The following is a 19789-nucleotide window of genomic DNA, read 5'->3' as shown; positions in this document are numbered from 1 at the left end:
CTATGAAACTATAAGTAATATCAATTCTACATATCGCGACAGGAAAACGTTCGTAAGGAGTAGACAATTTTTTGAATGCTACAAAGTTATCAATACGATTTGGCAAACCAAAAATGTGTTCGCGGGCCGGATGAAATGACCTCGCGGGCCGGATCAGGCCCGCGGGCCGTAATTTGGTGACCCCTGAGTTATGCGATAAACTGGATTCGTCTGTGTTTTCATACTGTCAGCTTTTTATTTTCGATTGCTCCGTGACATGTTTACTGATAACCTAGTAAACTTCAAGCCCTGTGGACGTCGTCAAAGCCTCATTTTCGCCTTTTCTGCTTGTTCTAATTACTAAACCTAATGTCATTTACTATAAATAGATTTGATTTTTACATTTCGACAAGACAATACAAAAATACAGCTAGTCTAAAGGGTGTTTAATAAACTTCTTACAGACATTTTTGAAACAAACAAACAAACATATAAACATCGACCTTGGTAATCAGTTTAAATAAGATGTTTAAATAGCTGACAAATCGTCGACCAACTGCACTTTCATATTTCACTACGCTTTCGATCCTAATTCTTTCATCAAAAACGAACAATGATTGACGCCAAATGACTCATATAGCCAGGATGCAAAAAAGGCAATCGAAGTTAGCCATACGACAGCATATGATACTGCAGCTAAAAAAGGCCAGTGAAAAGCAGAACAAACTTTTTAATATTGCAGCAAACCGCTACTCAATTCATCGAATAAACTGTGTGGCTTAATACGATATTTTGAATTTCTATCAACTAGTTTAATTTATGTGCTACATAAAATACATAAAACATCAACATACAAAAAAATGTATCTATGTGGTCGAAATTGTTTGTTTCCCTTAAAAATATTTAACTTAAAGGGTCTATAGAGATAAACACACTACTACAAAACTCAATACATTACTTTCATTCGTCTATTAGTTTTTCAGATTTCATAGAGTAATGAATTTGTGTTCACGTAGCGTCTCATAATGGAGATTTGGTTGTATTTTTCGCAGCTGAAACGGCTCCTGGCGCACTAGACAAAGTAGAATGAAAACCTAATTGATGCAAGTAGCAGCGGTTCATAAACTTTCAGTTTCTACTCCGAAGCGCAAAGATGACCGACTAATTTGTTGGCGCGGAACCCTTCATTGTAAATGACATTACCTCGTCATGTTCACGCTAGAGGCTTTTACAGTATATTGTTTTGTGCAATTTTCCGATTTTAGTTAATTGAAAACAAAAATCACGGTTGTCTAAAACAGGGGTCGGCATCCTTTTTTGTACCGCGGACCGTTTTTGAAACTGGAATTCTATCGCAGACCGGCCTTGAAAAAAATACAAATATTCAGCAATAAAAACGAATAAATTAGTTTATCATTCCGGGATACATGGGCCGTGGTCCCGCGGTTGCCCACCACTGGTCGAAAAGACGTCCGCTATTTCGTACAACAAAAACTGTTTCGCGGGCCATCCGTTGTACCACGCTGAGTCAACAGAATTTACATTTAAACTCGTATCCCCTATGCCAGGTGTTACCAAACTACGGCCCTCGACCACATTTTTTGGTTTGCCAAAACGTATTGATAACTTTGTAACATTAAAAAACTAATCTACTCCTTGCGAAAGTGCTAAGTAGATTTGATATTACGTAGTTTCATAGGATTACAACGCCCAGAATTGATCCAAAGCCAGCTTGTTGTGTCACAAACAAGACTACAAGTGTTAACAATTGCCTTCTTTGATTACTTGTGACATAATATACAAGTATTGTTGGTAAGATTAGCCTAACTATGCAGTTTAACAGTCGCATCACCAGATCAAAATGCTGACAAATCGTCGACCAACTGCAGTTTTATATTGCCCTATGCTTTTGATCCTAACTCTTTCATGAACAACGAATAATGATTAACGGCAAATGACTCAATAAATCCAGGAAGCAACCCCTGAAAGACAATCGAAGTTAACTATAGGATACTATGTGTCATATCAGCCATAAATGGGCTTATTGGAAAGCAAGACAGAGTATTTTAATATTGCAGCGAATCGCAACTCGATTAGACTCGATGAGAAGTCTCACAATTTCTGTTACCATAAGCAATTTGTATGCTACATAAAGTAATAAGTTATACCTGTTCGGCGAAATTTTTGTTGCGGGTGCCAAAAAGGTTTAACCTATTTCGCGGCCGTTGTCTAATGAATACTGATTCTAGGCAGTAGAGAAAAAAACACACTAATACAAAACTCGTTACTTGGTATTGTTTAGCTTGGAACATAGGCTTAGAAAAGTTTTTTTTTTGATAATAAGTTAATACTGATTCTAGGCAGTAGAGAAAAAAAAAACACTAATACAAAACTCATTACTTGGTATTGTTTAGCTTGGAACATAGGCTTAGAAAAGTTTTTTTTTTGATAATAAGGACTTCGCCAATAAAGCAACATTTATGGCCAAAGTGCTTCTTTTCTTAATGGGTTCGTATAACCGGAAATGTTTGTTGTTGTGTAAGCATTGTTTTCAAGTGGGCTTTGACCTTTTGTATATAGATCAATCATAGGAAATAATTAAATTCTTGATGCGTCTCATAATGGCGATTTTGTTGTATTCTTTTGTAGCTGGAACGGATTCTGGCCCACTAGACACAGTAGCTTGAACAACAAATAGTTTAAGTTTACTAGTTTGCAAGGAAAACAACCAGTTAAAAAATAACAACAATGCGCTAAAAAAAAAGTTTCTTCCATTAACGCAACACGCATGAGTAAATCACTTTTGTAAAGTGTGTTGAATGACGAAATGTACTGCGTCAAAAGTAAGTCCAAGTTTACAGTACATTTTTTCGGTAACTGCTCTGACTTACTAAATATTGATATTACACGCCTTCTCACCTGAATATTTTCCGAATTTTCACAATTTCATAACGCCTAAAACGCACCGTATTAAAAAGCGTGTAATGGCATTTCAGCTAAACAGGTGGGGCACAGGGACGGAGCTTTAAATCCGGGACTCTCTAGGCTAAACCGGGGCGTAGGGCAAACCTATTCATGATGCGTCTCACAATGGCGACTTTGTTGCATTCTTTTGCAGCTGAAACGGTTTCTGGCACACTAGACCCAGTTACTTGAACACCTAATTTACACAAGTAGCAGCCGTTCCCGATAGGGCTGTTATCAAATAAAGGTTTTTAATTTTTCAAATAATCAATTTTTTTTCCTTTCAAATCATATAATCAAATAATTCAAATAATTTACAATACCGGATGTAAATAATAAATTAGTGCAGATAGAGAAAAGCTTCAATTATCCTCCGTAATTTGACAAAACCATATGTACATATTCCGTGTGTATTTTTACGCTATTACAACATCTTTTTCTTGGATACTGGCTGAACTGAATAGTGGTCTGTACCATTTTAATGACTTGTCTGAAAAACTTCAATTATTCCTGGGTGTAACTAATACCGGAATGAACAAAAAATTATCATGCTTTTTTGTCCAACATTTTTGGGGGAATGGGTAATGAACACTAATATAAGGCTGAAAACATATGTTTAAGTGCTTCTGTGTAACCGAAATTTCATAAAAAGTCCCCAATGTGTTCAAATAAATTGATTTTGTACATATATCGAGGTGTAGTGCATAGGGAAAAAATATTTGATTATTTAAAATGAGTAAAAAATTATTTGATAAATTTTCAAATAATTAAAACTTTCAAATAATCAAATAATTATTTGTTTGATAACAGCCCTAGTTCCCGATCTTTCAGTTTCTACGCCATGGCGCAAAAATAACCGACTAGTTTGTTGACGCAGTAATCCTTTGGATCATGGTAAGTTATATGAGGGAACTTTGCGTTCATGTGAATTCGTGTCACTTATACACATCTAAATCGACATAGACACATGTTTGTGCTTTCTAGTTCTGTTACGGAACAACAAATCAGCAAGCTTTAACCGATTGTGTGAATTTTTGAGCCCATTACGATCCAATAAGGAAGATAGATGAATAACGCAGTGTTTTTGTACCTGTACATTACCTTTAAGTACATAAAACATTGTATACAAAACAATAACATAAAAAAATTATATCTATGTGGTCGACATTGTTTGTTGCCCTTAAAAATATTTAACTTAAAGATTCAAGAAAGAAAAAACACACTAATACAAAAATCAATACATCAGCGTCTCATCATGGAGATTTTGTTGTATGCTTTGCAGCCGAAACGGATCCTGGCCCACTAGACACAGTAGCTTGAACAACAAATAGATGCAAGTAGCAGCTGTTCACTAACTTTCAGTTTCTTCTCCATGGCGCAAAAATGACCGGCTAGTTTGTGGGCGCAGAAACTCTTTATTACATATAACAATTCCTCGGCTACTCACACTAGACGATTTTAGAGTACTTTGTGTTGTTTAATTTTCCTATTTTAATCAATTCAAAAATGATTATCACGGTTGTCAACAAAACGTCCGATTTTCGCCGTACATCCAAACTGTTTCGCTGGCCATTTGTGGTACCGCGCTTAGTTTTACAACTGAATTTTGGGTACATGTAAGTTCGTGTAACCTACACACATCTAAAGCGACATACGTTTGTGCTTGCTTTTTCTGTTAAGGAACAAAAAATCAGCCAACATTAGCCAATTGACTGCTACTTAAGCACATAAAGATACAGGAATAAGAAAGAAAGATGGATGACGCATGGCTCTATGAAAACAGGAAGTGACATCCATAGAGCAAATATAGAACCTTTAAAATCACCGAAACTACTAAAATAGACGTATAAAATACGGTGAAAAAACAGTTTGAATTATCAGCAAATCGTTCAACAATAATGTGTGGTAGAATTTGTTTTGCAAACCACTTATTCCCCTACTTTTGCCTAACTTGTATATGCAAGCTTAGTGCTCCTAAATCAAAACACTAGGTTGTGCATTGGCGTGGTAATGACTTTTGCAAAGATGTATATAACGTGCAGGACAGGAACTTGGCCGAATGGTCCGTAGCGCCTGACCCACATTCAGTCATAAAAAATTCTGATCGGGATTCGTCCCCGGGAGTGTCCTGGGTTCGAATGTCGTGAAAAAAATGTAAAAATATAACGTGAAGTTTGATTTCACTGATATGCTCATTTAGCCGCTTGTCTCTTCTACACATCGTCCACTTAAATGAAAAGCTGTTCAAGTCTCCCGGAGACACAATGAAGGCGCGCGACTCTTTGAAACCAGGAAGCGCCTTCGATGAAAACTAAATATAGAACGCCTCAAGAAATGACTCTTAAAAGTGTTTTATGTTACCTAGGACACCATCAATCACTGAATCCAGGAAAACACACGCTTGGCTTCAAGCGAAACAAACAATTTTTATCGCAACCATCTAGGTTACCAAAATTATATATGGATAAAACTTGCGTTAATTGTTGCTTTGTAGCACGGTTATGAAATTACATATTTTATCTTTGAGATACGTATGAGATTCGATTACAAGATTTAAGCCACGTTTTGTGGTTAGATACTTTTAGTCTTTCTTCTTGGAATAGTGCAATACTGTCTCTCATTATATACCTTGAAAGACACGTTTAAAAACATATTATACACACAATATTAAGTGCATAAGACCACATCATTTCATTCAAAATGTTGAGTAATGACTCCTTCTTGCAACTACCTATTCCCTTACTTCTGCCTAACTACTGTATGCTAGATGCATGTTTTAAAATCTTAACACTAGGGTATGGTCAGGTTGACCATTACATACATTTTTGCATTTGAAACGAATTTTCGTTTCCGGTTTCGTTTCGAAATGGCCAAATTCGTTTCGAAATCACGAATTTTGTTTCGGAAACAATTTTTTTGGCCAAATTTGTTTCGAAATTCGTTTTCGAAGCAAATTTTCGAAACAAATTTGCCAAAAAAATCTGCCAAACAAAAATTTGTTTCCGTAAACTCGAAACGAATTTTTGGTCAGAAAATTTTGTTTTCGCTCGATGTCGATAAAGAGCTCAAAAATGGGAAATTTCGTCCAAATAATTTTTGAAACAAATTTGTTTCCACTTCGTAGAAAATTTGTTACCTACCAAGTTTGTAGAGCTCTTCTGGCAAACTGCTCTACAAACTTGATATTATGCCTGGCAATAACTTACATTTGTTACTTACATTTAAGTACTTTCTACACGACGTTTACAATAGCAAATAGCCTTGTATTGTGTTTTATAAAAAAATGTTTTTGCTGCTGGTCACCTTTTACCAAAATAAACTCATCTAATCTCAACACAAGTGTCTTGGCAATTTAAAATCAGGTCTGTGTCATTTGCATTTTTTGTAATATTTATTAACGAATATAAAAACAAAAGAACAATACCACACAGTACTATACTGCTGTATAGTAACTAAAACAGACTTTTTCTTGATTTCTTTTTCTTTACTTCTGAATCAGATTCATATGCTTTGGTTGGTGAATCTAAAAATAAAGTTATGCTACAGTTTGACAAGTGGTTTAAATACATTTAATCAAACCAGTTGTATTTGGCCGGGCTACTATATATTTTATGTTTCTATGTAAATGCATAGTTCCACAGACAAGTAATAAAACATGCAAGCTTTGATGCAAATCTCTTTTTGTATGTGTGTGTTTGATGTAATGAGTACCGAAGTCAGTTAAAATGGTAACAGGCAGGAAAAAAGTGTTGATAGCAGCCCATAGTATAATGACCAATCCTTGAAATACCTTAACAGACCATAACATGTTGCATCAGCAAAGTTTCACCCAAACAAATGAGTTATTATAGTTTAATTACCCTTTACCATAAACGATGGCCTACTTCAACACACCTTGACCCTAAAAATGCATGTACAGTATTGTAAATATTTGGCTGGTATACAAACCATATTCTTAGCATTGATTTAATAAAATACAAGTGTAAACATTACATTTTTGGATTCGAACTGCTGGATAAAACAATCCATCAGCCCATCTGGCTTTTATTTCATCGCCCAGCACAATTTGATGCAAATTCTTCAGTCTCTTTTTGTGCTTTGAACGAATGTCCTTTATGTTGTTAATATCCACAATCTCCTGGTCATCAAGGAATTTGACACGAATTGAATCTGCAAATATTTTTAATTCGTGTTTAAATGTTTTATAATGTTGGCTTTTTTCTTAATTTGATGTTCTTACCTGTAGCCTTTGCATGTTCAGCATGAGTCGCCCCCCTGCTCATCATTTTTTCAGCATCAGAAGGTCCTCCAGCCTTCATAGTGTCAGCATCAGTAGGTCCTCCAGCCTTCATAGTGTCAGCATCAGCAGGTCCTCCAGCCTTCATAGTGTCAGCATCAGCAAGTCCTCCAGCCTTCATAGCGTCAGCATCAGCAGGTCCTCCAGCCTTCATAGTGTCAGCACCAGCAGGTCCTCCAGCCTTCATAGTATCAACATCAGCAGGTCCTCCAGCCTTCATAGTATCAGCATCAGCAGAACCTCCAGAGCTTACATCTGACCAAAATGACATCATAAAAATACCCCTTTACTTGTAGTTACTAATTACCAAAATTACAACTGTTAAAAGGGCACAATATCGCTTCACAAAAGAAGTTTTTTTGCCAAATAAAACAGTTATTAGTATGTTTTGTTATAAAACGTGTTTATCAACAAACTTTTTACACCCCTACAAATAATTGTACAATTTAGTTGTCAGCTTGGTATAAAACATATGCTTTAATAGAAAAGTTGAATCCTTACTACTTACTTTCTGACAACAATTTTAATGCTTGTCTCGCATCTTCCACTAGCTCTCCCGGGTCAGTGATGTTGTAAAACCTTTCTGCCACTTCAACTGAATGTCCTTCAGCTCTTGCCACAGCTGCTTGAACTGTTTTGGGGGCTTTACTGACCTTTTTTGTAATTAATTTCCTAGTGTCAGTAACTGTTACTTCTTTGTTAAAACAAAACAAACTTATTTGTTTGTAAAGCTTATTAAATTCCGAAGCTTGCATTTTAATTGCCTGATTTTGCACTTTTAATGATGGAAATACTTTATCCTCGGCTGAAGGTGTTAGGCCTAGATATTTCCACAAATGAACAGAGGTGCATTTTAACTCTTGCAGTTCACTGTGAGATAGTACAATGCATCCCTGCCGTTTCTTTTCCTTTTGATCTGAAACCATGATTGAAAAGTTTTTGTTCTCTGTTTCTCCAGCATCGCGAAGTTCTGAGTGAGTCATGCCTGTTAGCACACATGATCTGCATCCTTGCTTGCAAATTATTTTCAGAAATAAATCAGATACTATTAATGATGTATCTTCTTTTGTCAAACTACCAGGCTCAGATTTCCTTAGTAAATTTGCCTTTTGTGCAGTTTCTTGTTTCTCATATTCAACAACTGCACTACCTGGAAACTGGCAATCTTTTAAATTTTTGGTTGCATTCGCCTTTACTATGCATTCTCGTTTTTCTTTTTTGCTTCTTTGCCTTGCCATCCATTGACTCACAAGAATAATCAACTTTCTGACATCCTTTTTATAAATCTTGCTGTAGTATATCTGGATATATTGCAAAAAATTTTGAAAAGTAGCAAGGTAAGTGTATCTTGTGCTGTCCCTTCCATTGCAGTTTGCCTTGATTGTTAAATTTTTGTAAATTTTATCTGGAAATCTTAAGTTCTCCAAACTGTTGTCCAACAAGGCTCTGATCTGTCTGCAATACGTAATGGCTGATTCTTTGCAGCATTCATTTCTTTTACCAAATCCTACATGGACAATTTCCTCTTTGTAGCATTCTAATATGTCGTTAAGTTCTAATATTTTCGGTATTGAACGTTGCTCTGCAACACTTAGTGGAAGTGTGACCCCAGGGTGGATTTTGGCCATATGACTTTTCAAGCCATATATTCCTCTACCACACAAGTAGCAAATGAATCCGTTAAAATTTCTGTAACTTCCAGTTTTACTTTTTTTTGAAAAGCTGTCATAAAAAAATAGTTCTTGATTTACTTCGGGATGTTTTTTTCGATGGTGTGTAACATTTACATACTGCTTGAAGCAAAATGGACAATGCCTTTTTCTCCTGAAATCAGTTTATTGCAGGTGATATCATAATGTACAAAATTAATGGGAAAAAAATCCACATACCTTTTATAGCCTATTGGTGAGCAGGACCTGCATGATAAAAAATATTTGTTTCCAGTTAGATACAAAGACAAGTCAAGCAAATATTTAATTGCATAAATTAAAATAATGAATTTGCGTGTTTTGCTAACAATCACTTATGCATGCCTAAAGTCAACCTACAAAGCAGTGATTCTTAAACTGTGTCCCCCGGCACTCTTGTGCCCCGCAAGAGATTTCCAATTAAGAACAAATTGCAAGCAGGCATGACAACATTAAAAATCTATTTTTTGTTGCAGTTGCAAACTAGCGTTTTGGACAACTTTTATCATCTGATTATAGAAAATACTAATAACTTTTATCATGTTATCCAGCAACATGTGCTGTAGAATGATAAAGTAGTTTGTAAATCAGACACATGCTTAAAAGTTTAGGGATCACTCTGGAAAGATCTATTTTACCCCACCAGTGATAAGTTGTACTATACCTAGTGTCACTTACAAAAAATAAGGAAGAAAAAGATTAATCTTTCATAAAAAGTATGCCTCTTAGTAAAGTTCTTTTTAACATTAGGGGTTTTTGTGTTGTATACACTTGTATTAATTTGGCCGTCACTTACAATCCACTTGAAGAACTCGAGGATGCACTTGGTGAGAAGGAATGTTTTCTGCAACACATAACACCCATTAGTTAAACAATCACATAAATTGATACACGATTCATTTAGCTAGGCAAATAATTCTGATATTTACATTATTCGCACAAAATTCTATTCCTATATGACTACTTACTGTAGACGAAGTTTTCTTTGTTGTGCAACAGTTTCCAGCAAACTACTTTTCCTAAATGCACATTAAGTTTAGGTGGAGAAGCAAATTTACTATGTCATCAACATACCCTTTACTATCAGATTCTTCACTACTCTCTTCAGTGAAACTACAAGAACTTGAACCAGCAATAATAAACAAATATTTCAATATGTTTACACATCAATACTTTGTGCATTTGTACATTGCTTACATACCTCTCACTCTCAGAAATGCTACTGTCACTGGAGATTTTTAGCCTTTTCCTACCAAGCAAAAAACATAGTTTACAACAATGTCTTATGTCAACAGTACTGTATACCATAGTATGAACACAAAGCAGTAAAAGCACAAGTCACCTTCCTCTTATTGCACTCAAATCGGAGTCCGATGTCAACGTGGAATCAGAACTAAATTAGATATGTGTTACAGAAAAGTGAACAAAAAATATAATAGAATGAAACATTTACCTGCCTTCTTCGACTCTAGCTCTTTTATATTTATCCATAATGTTATACACGAATGATTATGTACTCAACGTTTGTTCTCAGATAACAACCTCACCTCGTCAATGAAGCAACGTTTAACACATAGGCTTTCACTCGTACTGATAATTCAGGTAATCCAAAATCTTACAAAACCGCATTTAAATTCGACAATAACATATTCTAATATTAACCCATTGCATCCACAAATTTTAAAATATCTCAAAAAAGTTTATGTCTCACAAAGGAATGATTAGAGATGGAGTCAGATAGAAAAAATACATCAATCGTTGTTGTTTTTTCGTTTACGTTCCGCACGTGTAGATGCAGAATCCAAAAGGACCACCAGCTACCACTATCACAGGTGACTAAAAAAACCCAAAACTGACTGATATCACGACTACGACTACCTATCAGTCAAAATTTATTTCAGTTGACTTGTTTCTCAATCTCTCTATTTGTTTCCTGTGTCTGACCGCGTCAAACGACAGGCCGAACCAGAAACAGAAACCACATTACATTTATCTCCAGCACAAAGCAAAATTTTAAAAATACTTTGCAAAATATATCACCGTAAAAAAGAGAAAAACCATATTATACCGAGTTCAGAAATAACAAGCGCACATCGTAAGTATTTTCGAGTCATGACCGCTAGCGCAATAGAATTCGGTCGCTTATTTTATACCTTATTGTCTCCCAAACACAAACGATTAAAGATAAAATTAAACGGTTTTCACGAGCCCACTTGGTACTGCAGTCAGATTGAACTTGCAAAGTTTCAGTTTGTTCTGATCAGTAAAACAGAAATAACAGGCGCACATCGTAAGTATTTGCGAGTCATGACCGCTAGCGCAATAGAATTCGGTCGCTTATTTTATACCTTATTGTCTCCCAAAAACAAACGATTAAAGATAAAATTAAACGGTTTTCACGAGCCCACTTGGTACTGCAGTCAGATTGAACTTGCAAAGTTTCAGTTTGTTCTGATCAGTAAAACCGAAATAACTAGCGCACATCGTAAGTATTTGCGAGTCATGACCGCCAGCGCAATAGAATTCGGTCGCTTATTTTATACCGTATTGTCTCCCAAACACAAACGATTAAAGATAAAATTAAACGGTTTTCACAAGCCCACTTGGTACTGCAGTCAGACACATCTTGCCAAATTTCAGCTTGTTATGATCAGTAAAACAGAAATAACAGGCGGACATCGTAAGTATTTGCGAGGTTTGACCGCCGGCGCAATAGAATTCGGTCGCTTATTTTATACCTTATTGTCTCCCAAACACAAACAATTAAAGATAAAATTAAACGGTTTTCACGAGCCCACTTGGTACTGCAGTCAGACACATCTTGCCAAATTTCAGCTTGTTATGATCAGTAAAACAGAAATAACAGGCGCACATCGTAAGTATTTGCGAGGTTTGACCGCTAGCGCAATAGAATTCGGTCGCTTATTTTATACCTTATTGTCTCCCAAAAACAAACGATTAAAGATAAAATTAAACGGTTTTCACGAGCCCACTTGGTACTGCAGTCAGATTGAACTTGCAAAGTTTCAGTTTGTTCTGATCAGTAAAACCGAAATAACAAGCGCACATCGTAAGTATTTGCGAGTCATGACCGCTAGCGCAATAGAATTCGGTCGCTTATTTTATACCTTATTGTCTCCCAAAAACAAACGACTGAAGATAAAATTAAACGGTTTTCACGAGCCCACTTGGTACTGCAGTCAGATTGAACTTGCAAAGTTTCAGTTTGTTCTGATCAGTAAAACAGAAATAACAAGCGCACATCGTAAGTATTTGCGAGTCATGACCGCTAGCGCAATAGAATTCGGTCGCTTATTTTATACCGTATTGTCTCCCAAACACAAACGATTAAAGATAAAATTAAACGGTTTTCACGATCCCACTTGGTACTGCAGTCAGACACATCTTGCCAAATTTCAGCTTGTTATGATCAGTAAAACAGAAATAACAAGCGCACATAGTAAGTATTTGCGAGTCATGACCGCTAGCGCAATAGAATTCGGTCGCTTATTTTATACCTTATTGTCTCCCAAACACAAACGATTAAAGATAAAATTAAACGGTTTTCACGAGCCCACTTGGTACTGCAGTCAGACACATCTTGCCAAATTTCAGCTTGTTCTGATCAGTAAAACAGAAATAACAAGCGCACATCGTAAGTATTTGCGAGTCATGACCGCTAGCGCAATAGAATTCGGTCGCTTATTTTATACCGTATTGTCTCCCAAAAACAAACGATTAAAGATAAAATTAAACGGTTTTCACGATCCCACTTGGTACTGCAGTCAGACACATCTTGCCAAATTTCAGCTTGTTCTGATCAGTAAAACAGAAATAACAAGCGCACATCGTAAGTATTTGCGAGTCATGACCGCTAGCGCAATAGAATTCGGTCGCTTATTTTATACCGTATTGTCTCCCAAACACAAACGATTAAAGATAAAATTAAACGGTTTTCACGAGCCCACTTGGTACTGCAGTCAGACACATCTTGCCAAATTTCAGCTTGTTATGATCAGTAAAACAGAAATAACAGGCGGACATCGTAAGTATTTGCGAGGTTTGACCGCTAGCGCAATAGAATTCGGTCACTTATTTTATACCTTATTGTCTCCCAAACACAAACGATTAAAGATAAAATTAAACGGTTTTCACGAGCCCACTTGGTACTGCAGTCAGATTGAACTTGCAAAGTTTCAGTTTGTTCTGATCAGTAAAACAGAAATAACAAGCGCACATAGTAAGTATTTTCGAGTCATGACCGCTAGCGCAATAGAATTCGGTCGCTTATTTTATACCTTATTGTCTCCCAAAAACAAACGATTGAAGATAAAATTAAACGGTTTTCGCGAGCCCACTTGGTACTGCAGTCAGACACATCTTGCAAAGTTTCAGTTTGTTCTGATCAGTAAAACAGAAATAACAAGCGCACATAGTAAGTATTTTCGAGTCATGACCGCTAGCGCAATAGAATTCGGTCGCTTATTTTATACCTTATTGTCTCCCAAACACAAACGATTAAAGATAAAATTAAACGGTTTTCACGATCCCACTTGGTACTGCAGTCAGACACATCTTGCCAAATTTCAGCTTGTTATGATCAGTAAAACAGAAATAACAGGCGGACATCGTAAGTATTTGCGAGGTTTGACCGCTAGCGCAATAGAATTCGGTCGCTTATTTTATACCGTATTGTCTCCCAAACACAAACAATTAAAAATAAAATTAAACAGTTTTCACGACCCCACTTGGTACTGCAGTCAGATTGAACTTGCAAAGTTTCAGTTTGTTCTGATCAGTAAAACCGAAATAACAAGCGCACATCGTAAGTATTTGCGAGTCATGACCGCTAGCGCAATAGAATTCGGTCGCTTATTTTATACCTTATTGTCTCCCAAAAACAAACGATTGAAGATAAAATTAAACGGTTTTCGCGAGCCCACTTGGTACTGCAGTCAGACACATCTTGCAAAGTTTCAGTTTGTTCTGATCAGTAAAACCGAAATAACAAGCGCACATCGTAAGTATTTGCGAGTCATGACCGCTAGCGCAATAGAATTCGGTCGCTTATTTTATACCTTATTGTCTCCCAAAAACAAACGATTGAAGATAAAATTAAACGGTTTTCGCGAGCCCACTTGGTACTGCAGTCAGATTGAACTTGCAAAGTTTCAGTTTGTTCTGATCAGTAAAACAGAAATAACAAGCGCACATCGTAAGTATTTGCGAGTCATGACCGCTAGCGCAATAGAATTCGGTCGCTTATTTTATACCGTATTGTCTCCCAAAAACAAACGATTGAAGATAAAATTAAACGGTTTTCGCGAGCCCACTTGGTACTGCAGTCAGATTGAACTTGCAAAGTTTCAGTTTGTTCTGATCCGTAAAACCGAAATAACAAGCGCACATCGTAAGTATTTGCGAGTCATGACCGCTAGCGCAATAGAATTCGGTCGCTTATTTTATACCGTATTGTCTCCCAAACACAAACGATTAAAGATAAAATTAAACGGTTTTCACGAGCCCACTTGGTACTGCAGTCAGACACATCTTGCCAAATTTCAGCTTGTTATGATCAGTAAAACAGAAATAACAGGCGGACATCGTAAGTATTTGCGAGGTTTGACCGCTAGCGCAATAGAATTCGGTCACTTATTTTATACCTTATTGTCTCGCAAACACAAACGATTAAAGATAAAATTAAACGGTTTTCACGAGCCCACTTGGTACTGCAGTCAGATTGAACTTGCAAAGTTTCAGTTTGTTCTGATCAGTAAAACAGAAATAACAAGCGCACATCGTAAGTATTTGCGAGTCATGACCGCTAGCGCAATAGAATTCGGTCGCTTATTTTATACCGTATTGTCTCCCAAACACAAACGATTAAAGATAAAATTAAACGGTTTTCACGAGCCCACTTGGTACTGCAGTCAGACACATCTTGCCAAATTTCAGTTTGTTATGATCAGTAAAACAGAAATAACAGGCGGACATCGTAAGTATTTGCGAGGTTTGACCGCTAGCGCAATAGAATTCGGTCACTTATTTTATACCTTATTGTCTCCCAAACACAAACGATTAAAGATAAAATTAAACAGTTTTCACGAGCCCACTTGGTACTGCAGTCAGATTGAACTTGCAAAGTTTCAGTTTGTTCTGATCAGTAAAACAGAAATAACAAGCGCACATAGTAAGTATTTTCGAGTCATGACCGCTAGCGCAATAGAATTCGGTCGCTTATTTTACACCTTATTGTCTCCCAAACACAAATGATTAAAGATAAAATTAAACGGTTTTCACGAGCCCACTTGGTACTGCAGTCAGATACGTTTTTTTATTTAAGTTTGCCACTTTGAATGATGATTTTGCTTTAAAATTGTAAAACTAAGTTGGAACTGATTGCACTAGTATTACAATTTACTGTTCCATTCCTTGTCGTTGTTAATTTGATATCTAACACAAAGAGCTTTGGTCGCAGCATTGCGTGATATAAATAAAATTCAAAATGGTTATTGTTTTATAATTGATGCAACAAGGTATGGACGTCACAAAGCCGTTTATGTCGCACAGGTGTTAGAAATTTGGCGGATTTTATATTCTTTTGTACCGATAAGGCCAGGGTCAGTTATCAAATACCAAAACTGCTAGCTATTGGATCAAATCATGTTCATATCTCAACGATCGGCATTCAACTTTTGCAGCACTTTATTTGTGTTGAATTCTGTCTTTCCTCAGACTATGCAACTAGTGCAAATTGTCTTAACATTCCAATGAGCCTATTTTAAACGCACCGTTAACACAACATGAACGTAACAGTTTAAATCCGTTGAAAATTAACTTTGCACCTTGTGGATTACTGCAGCGTACAATAATGGAAACAGTTTTGTTGCTTGACACGAAATTGTCACTGGAAACGAATTTGTTACAAGAAGTTAAGCCTTCACTCAGGCGTTGAAAACTAGAAATATTGTTGCACCTTGTGGACTAATACTGCAGCATACAAAAACTGGAAACAAATTTGTTACATGAAACGAATTTGTTACTGGAAACGAAATTGTTACTTGAAACGAATTTGTTACAACAGTTATGTCTTCACTCGCGCGTTGAAAACTTGATATATCGTTGCACTATGTGGATTATTACCGCAGCGTACAAAAACTGGAAACAAATTTGTTACTTGAAACGAATTTGTTACCGGAAACAAATTTGTTACTTGAAACGAATTTGTTACAAGATAGTTATGCGTTCACTCGGGCGTTGAAAACTTGAAATATTGCTGCACCTTGTGGACTATTACTGCAGCATACAAAAACCGGAAACAAATTTGTTACTTCAAACAAATTTGTTACTGGAAACGAATTTGTTACAACAGTTATGTCTTCACTCGCGCGTTGAAAACCTGAAATATTGTTGCACCTTGTGGATTATTACTGCAGCGTACAAAAACTCGAAACAAATTTGTTACTTGAAACGAATTTGTTACTGGAAACGAATTTGTTACTTGAAACGAATTTGTTACAAGCAGTTATGCCTTCACTCGCGCGTTGAAAACTGGAAATATTGTTGCACCTTGTGGACTATTACTGCAGCATACAAAAACTGGAAACAAATTTGTTACTTGAAACGAATTTGTTACTGGAAACGAATTTGTTACTTGAAACGAATTTGTTACAACAGTTATGTCTTCACTCGCGCGTTGAAAACCTGAAATATTGTTGCACCTTGTGGATTATTACTGCAGCGTACAAAAACTCGAAACAAATTTGTTACTTGAAACGAATTTGTTACCGGAAACAAATTTGTTACTGGAAACGAATTTGTTACAAGCAGTTATGCCTTCACTCGCGCGTTGAAAACTTGAAATATTGTTGCACCTTGTGGATTGTTACTGCAGCGTACAAAAACTCGAAACAAATTTGTTACTTGAAACGAATTTGTTACTGGAAACGAATTTGTTACTTGAAACGAATTTGTTACAACAGTTATGTCTTCACTCGCGCGTTGAAAACTTGAGATATTGTTGCACCTTGTGGATTGTTACTGCAGCGTACAAAAACTCGAAACAAATTTGTTACTTGAAACGAATTTGTTACTGGAAACGAATTTGTTACTTGAAACGAATTTGTTACAACAGTTATGTCTTCACTCGCGCGTTGAAAACTTGAGATATTGTTGCACCTTGTGGATTATTACTGCAGCATACAAAAACTGGAAACAAATTTGTTACTTGAAACGAATTTGTTGCTGGAAACGAATTTGTTACTTGAAACGAATTTGTTACTGGAAACGAATTTGTTACTTGAAACGAATTTGTTACAACAGTTATGTCTTCACTCGCGCGTTGAAAACTTGAAATATTGTTGCACTTTGTGGACTATTACTGCATCATACAAAAACTGCAAACAAATTTGTTACTTGAAACGAATTTGTTACCGGAAACAAATTTGTTACTTGAAACGAATTTGTTACAAGCAGTTATGCCTTCACTCGCGCGTTGAAAACTTGAAATATTGTTGCACTTTGTGAACTAACTGCAGCATACTAAAACTGGAAACAAATTTGTTACTTGTAACGAATTTGTTACAAGATAGTTATGCCTTCACTTGGGCGTTGAAAACTTGAAATATTACTGCACCTTGTCGACTAACTGCAGCATACAAAAACTGGAAACAAATTTGTTACTTGAAACGAATTTGTTACCGGAAACAAATTTGTTACTTGAAACGAATTTGTTACCGGAAACGAATTTGTTACTTGAAACCAATTTGTTACAACAGTTATGTCTTCACTCGGGAGTTGAAAACTTGAAATATTGTTGCACCTTGTGGATTATTACTGCAGCGTACAAAAACTGGAAACAAATTTGTTACTTGAAACGAATTTGTTACAAGTAGTTATGCCTTCACTCAGGCGTTGAAAACTTGCAATATTGTTGCACCTTGTGGATTATTACTGCAGCGTACAAAAACTCGAAACAAATTTGTTACTTGAAACGAACTTGTTACTGGAAACGAATTTGTTACTTGAAACGAATTTGTTACAAGCAGTTATGCCTTCACTCGCGCGTTGAAAACTTGAAATATTGTTGCACTTTGTGGACTAACTGCAGCATACTAAAACTGGAAACAAATTTGTTACTTGAAACGAATTTGTTACAAGATAGTTATGCCTTCACTCGGGCGTTGAAAACTTGAAATATTGCTGCACTTTGTGGACTATTACTGCAGCATACAAAAACTGGAAACAAATTTGTTACTTGAAACGAATTTGTTACAAGATAGTTATGCCTTCACTCGGGCGTTGAAAACTTGAAATATTGCTGCATCTTGTGGACTATTACTGCAGCATACAAAAACTGGAAACAAATTTGTTACTTGAAACGAATTTGTTACCGGAAACGAATTTGTTACTTGAAACCTATTTGTTACAACAGTTATGTCTTCACTCGGGAGTTGAAAACTTGAGATATTGTTGCACCTTGTGGACTATTACTGCAGCGTACAAAAACTGGAAACAAATTTGTTACTTGAAAGGAATTTGTTACTTGAAACGAATTTGTTACAAGTAGTTACGCCTTCACTCGGGCGTTGAAAACTGGAAATATTGTTGCACCTTGTGGATTATTACTGCAGCATACAAAAACTCGAAACAAATTTGTTACTTGAAAGGAATTTGTTACTTGAAACAAATTTGTTACAAGTAGTTACGCCTTCACTCGGGCGTTGAAAACTGGAAATATTGTTGCACCTTGTGGATTATTACTGCAGCATACAAAAACTGGAAACAAATTTGTTACTTGAAAGGAATTTGTTACTTGAAACGAATTTGTTACAAGTAGTTACGCCTTCACTCGGGCGTTGAAAACTTGAGATATTGTTGCACCTTGTGGACTATTACTGCAGCGTACAAAAACTGGAAACAAATTTGTTACTTGAAAGGAATTTGTTACTTGAAACGAATTTGTTACAAGTAGTTACGCCTTCACTCGGGCGTTGAAAACTGGAAATATTGTTGCACCTTGTGGATTATTACTGCAGCATACAAAAACTCGAAACAAATTTGTTACTTGAAACGAATTTGTTACTGGAAACGAATTTGTTACTTGAAACGAATTTGTTACTGGAAACGAATTTGTTACTTGAAACGAATTTGTTACAAGATAGTTATGCCTTCACTCGGGCGTTGAAAACTTGAAATATTGCTGCATCTTGTGGACTATTACTGCAGCATACAAAAACTGGAAACAAATTTGTTACTTGAAACGAATTTGTTACCGGAAACGAATTTGTTACTTGAAACCTATTTGTTACAACAGTTATGTCTTCACTCGGGAGTTGAAAACTTGAGATATTGTTGCACCTTGTGGACTATTACTGCAGCGTACAAAAACTGGAAACAAATTTGTTACTTGAAAGGAATTTGTTACTTGAAACGAATTTGTTACAAGTAGTTACGCCTTCACTCGGGCGTTGAAAACTGGAAATATTGTTGCACCTTGTGGATTATTACTGCAGCATACAAAAACTCGAAACAAATTTGTTACTTGAAAGGAATTTGTTACTTGAAACGAATTTGTTACAAGTAGTTACGCCTTCACTCGGGCGTTGAAAACTGGAAATATTGTTGCACCTTGTGGATTATTACTGCAGCATACAAAAACTGGAAACAAATTTGTTACTTGAAAGGAATTTGTTACTTGAAACGAATTTGTTACAAGTAGTTACGCCTTCACTCGGGCGTTGAAAACTGGAAATATTGTTGCACCTTGTGGATTATTACTGCAGCATACAAAAACTCGAAACAAATTTGTTACTTGAAACGAATTTGTTACTGGAAACGAATTTGTTACTTGAAACGAATT

The 19789-nt window shown here is 36.1% G+C and overlaps 1 protein-coding gene across 2 annotated transcripts; it reads right to left on the bottom strand.

Annotated features, from left to right (window-relative positions):
- Positions 1-6327: 6327 nt before the first annotated feature.
- Positions 6328-10785, bottom strand: LOC145220149 (uncharacterized). Of its 2 annotated transcripts, XM_080087431.1 has the most exons (11): positions 10382-10785; positions 10271-10321; positions 10130-10177; positions 10003-10050; positions 9897-9947; positions 9725-9772; positions 9130-9156; positions 7749-9064; positions 7184-7495; positions 6937-7113; positions 6328-6466 (listed from the first exon to the last, which is right to left on the bottom strand). In XM_080087431.1, the coding sequence occupies exons 1-11, from the start codon at positions 10417-10419 to the stop codon at positions 6396-6398; spliced, it is 2187 nt and encodes a 728-aa protein (XP_079943557.1). In that variant the 5' UTR covers positions 10420-10785; the 3' UTR covers positions 6328-6395. The 2 variants fall into 2 exon arrangements, with proteins under 2 accessions (XP_079943557.1, XP_079943558.1); XM_080087432.1 differs by lacking the exon at positions 10003-10050 and having other exon boundaries at positions 10382-10784.
- Positions 10786-19789: the final 9004 nt, after the last annotated feature.

Source organism: Phallusia mammillata, chromosome 3 (genome assembly GCF_965637545.1).
Source record: "Phallusia mammillata chromosome 3, kaPhaMamm4.hap1.1, whole genome shotgun sequence".
In the NCBI taxonomy this organism is placed as follows: Eukaryota; Metazoa; Chordata; class Ascidiacea; order Phlebobranchia; family Ascidiidae; genus Phallusia; species Phallusia mammillata.
Note: the sequence above shows the minus strand (reverse complement) of the source record. Positions and strands in the feature narration are given on the sequence as shown.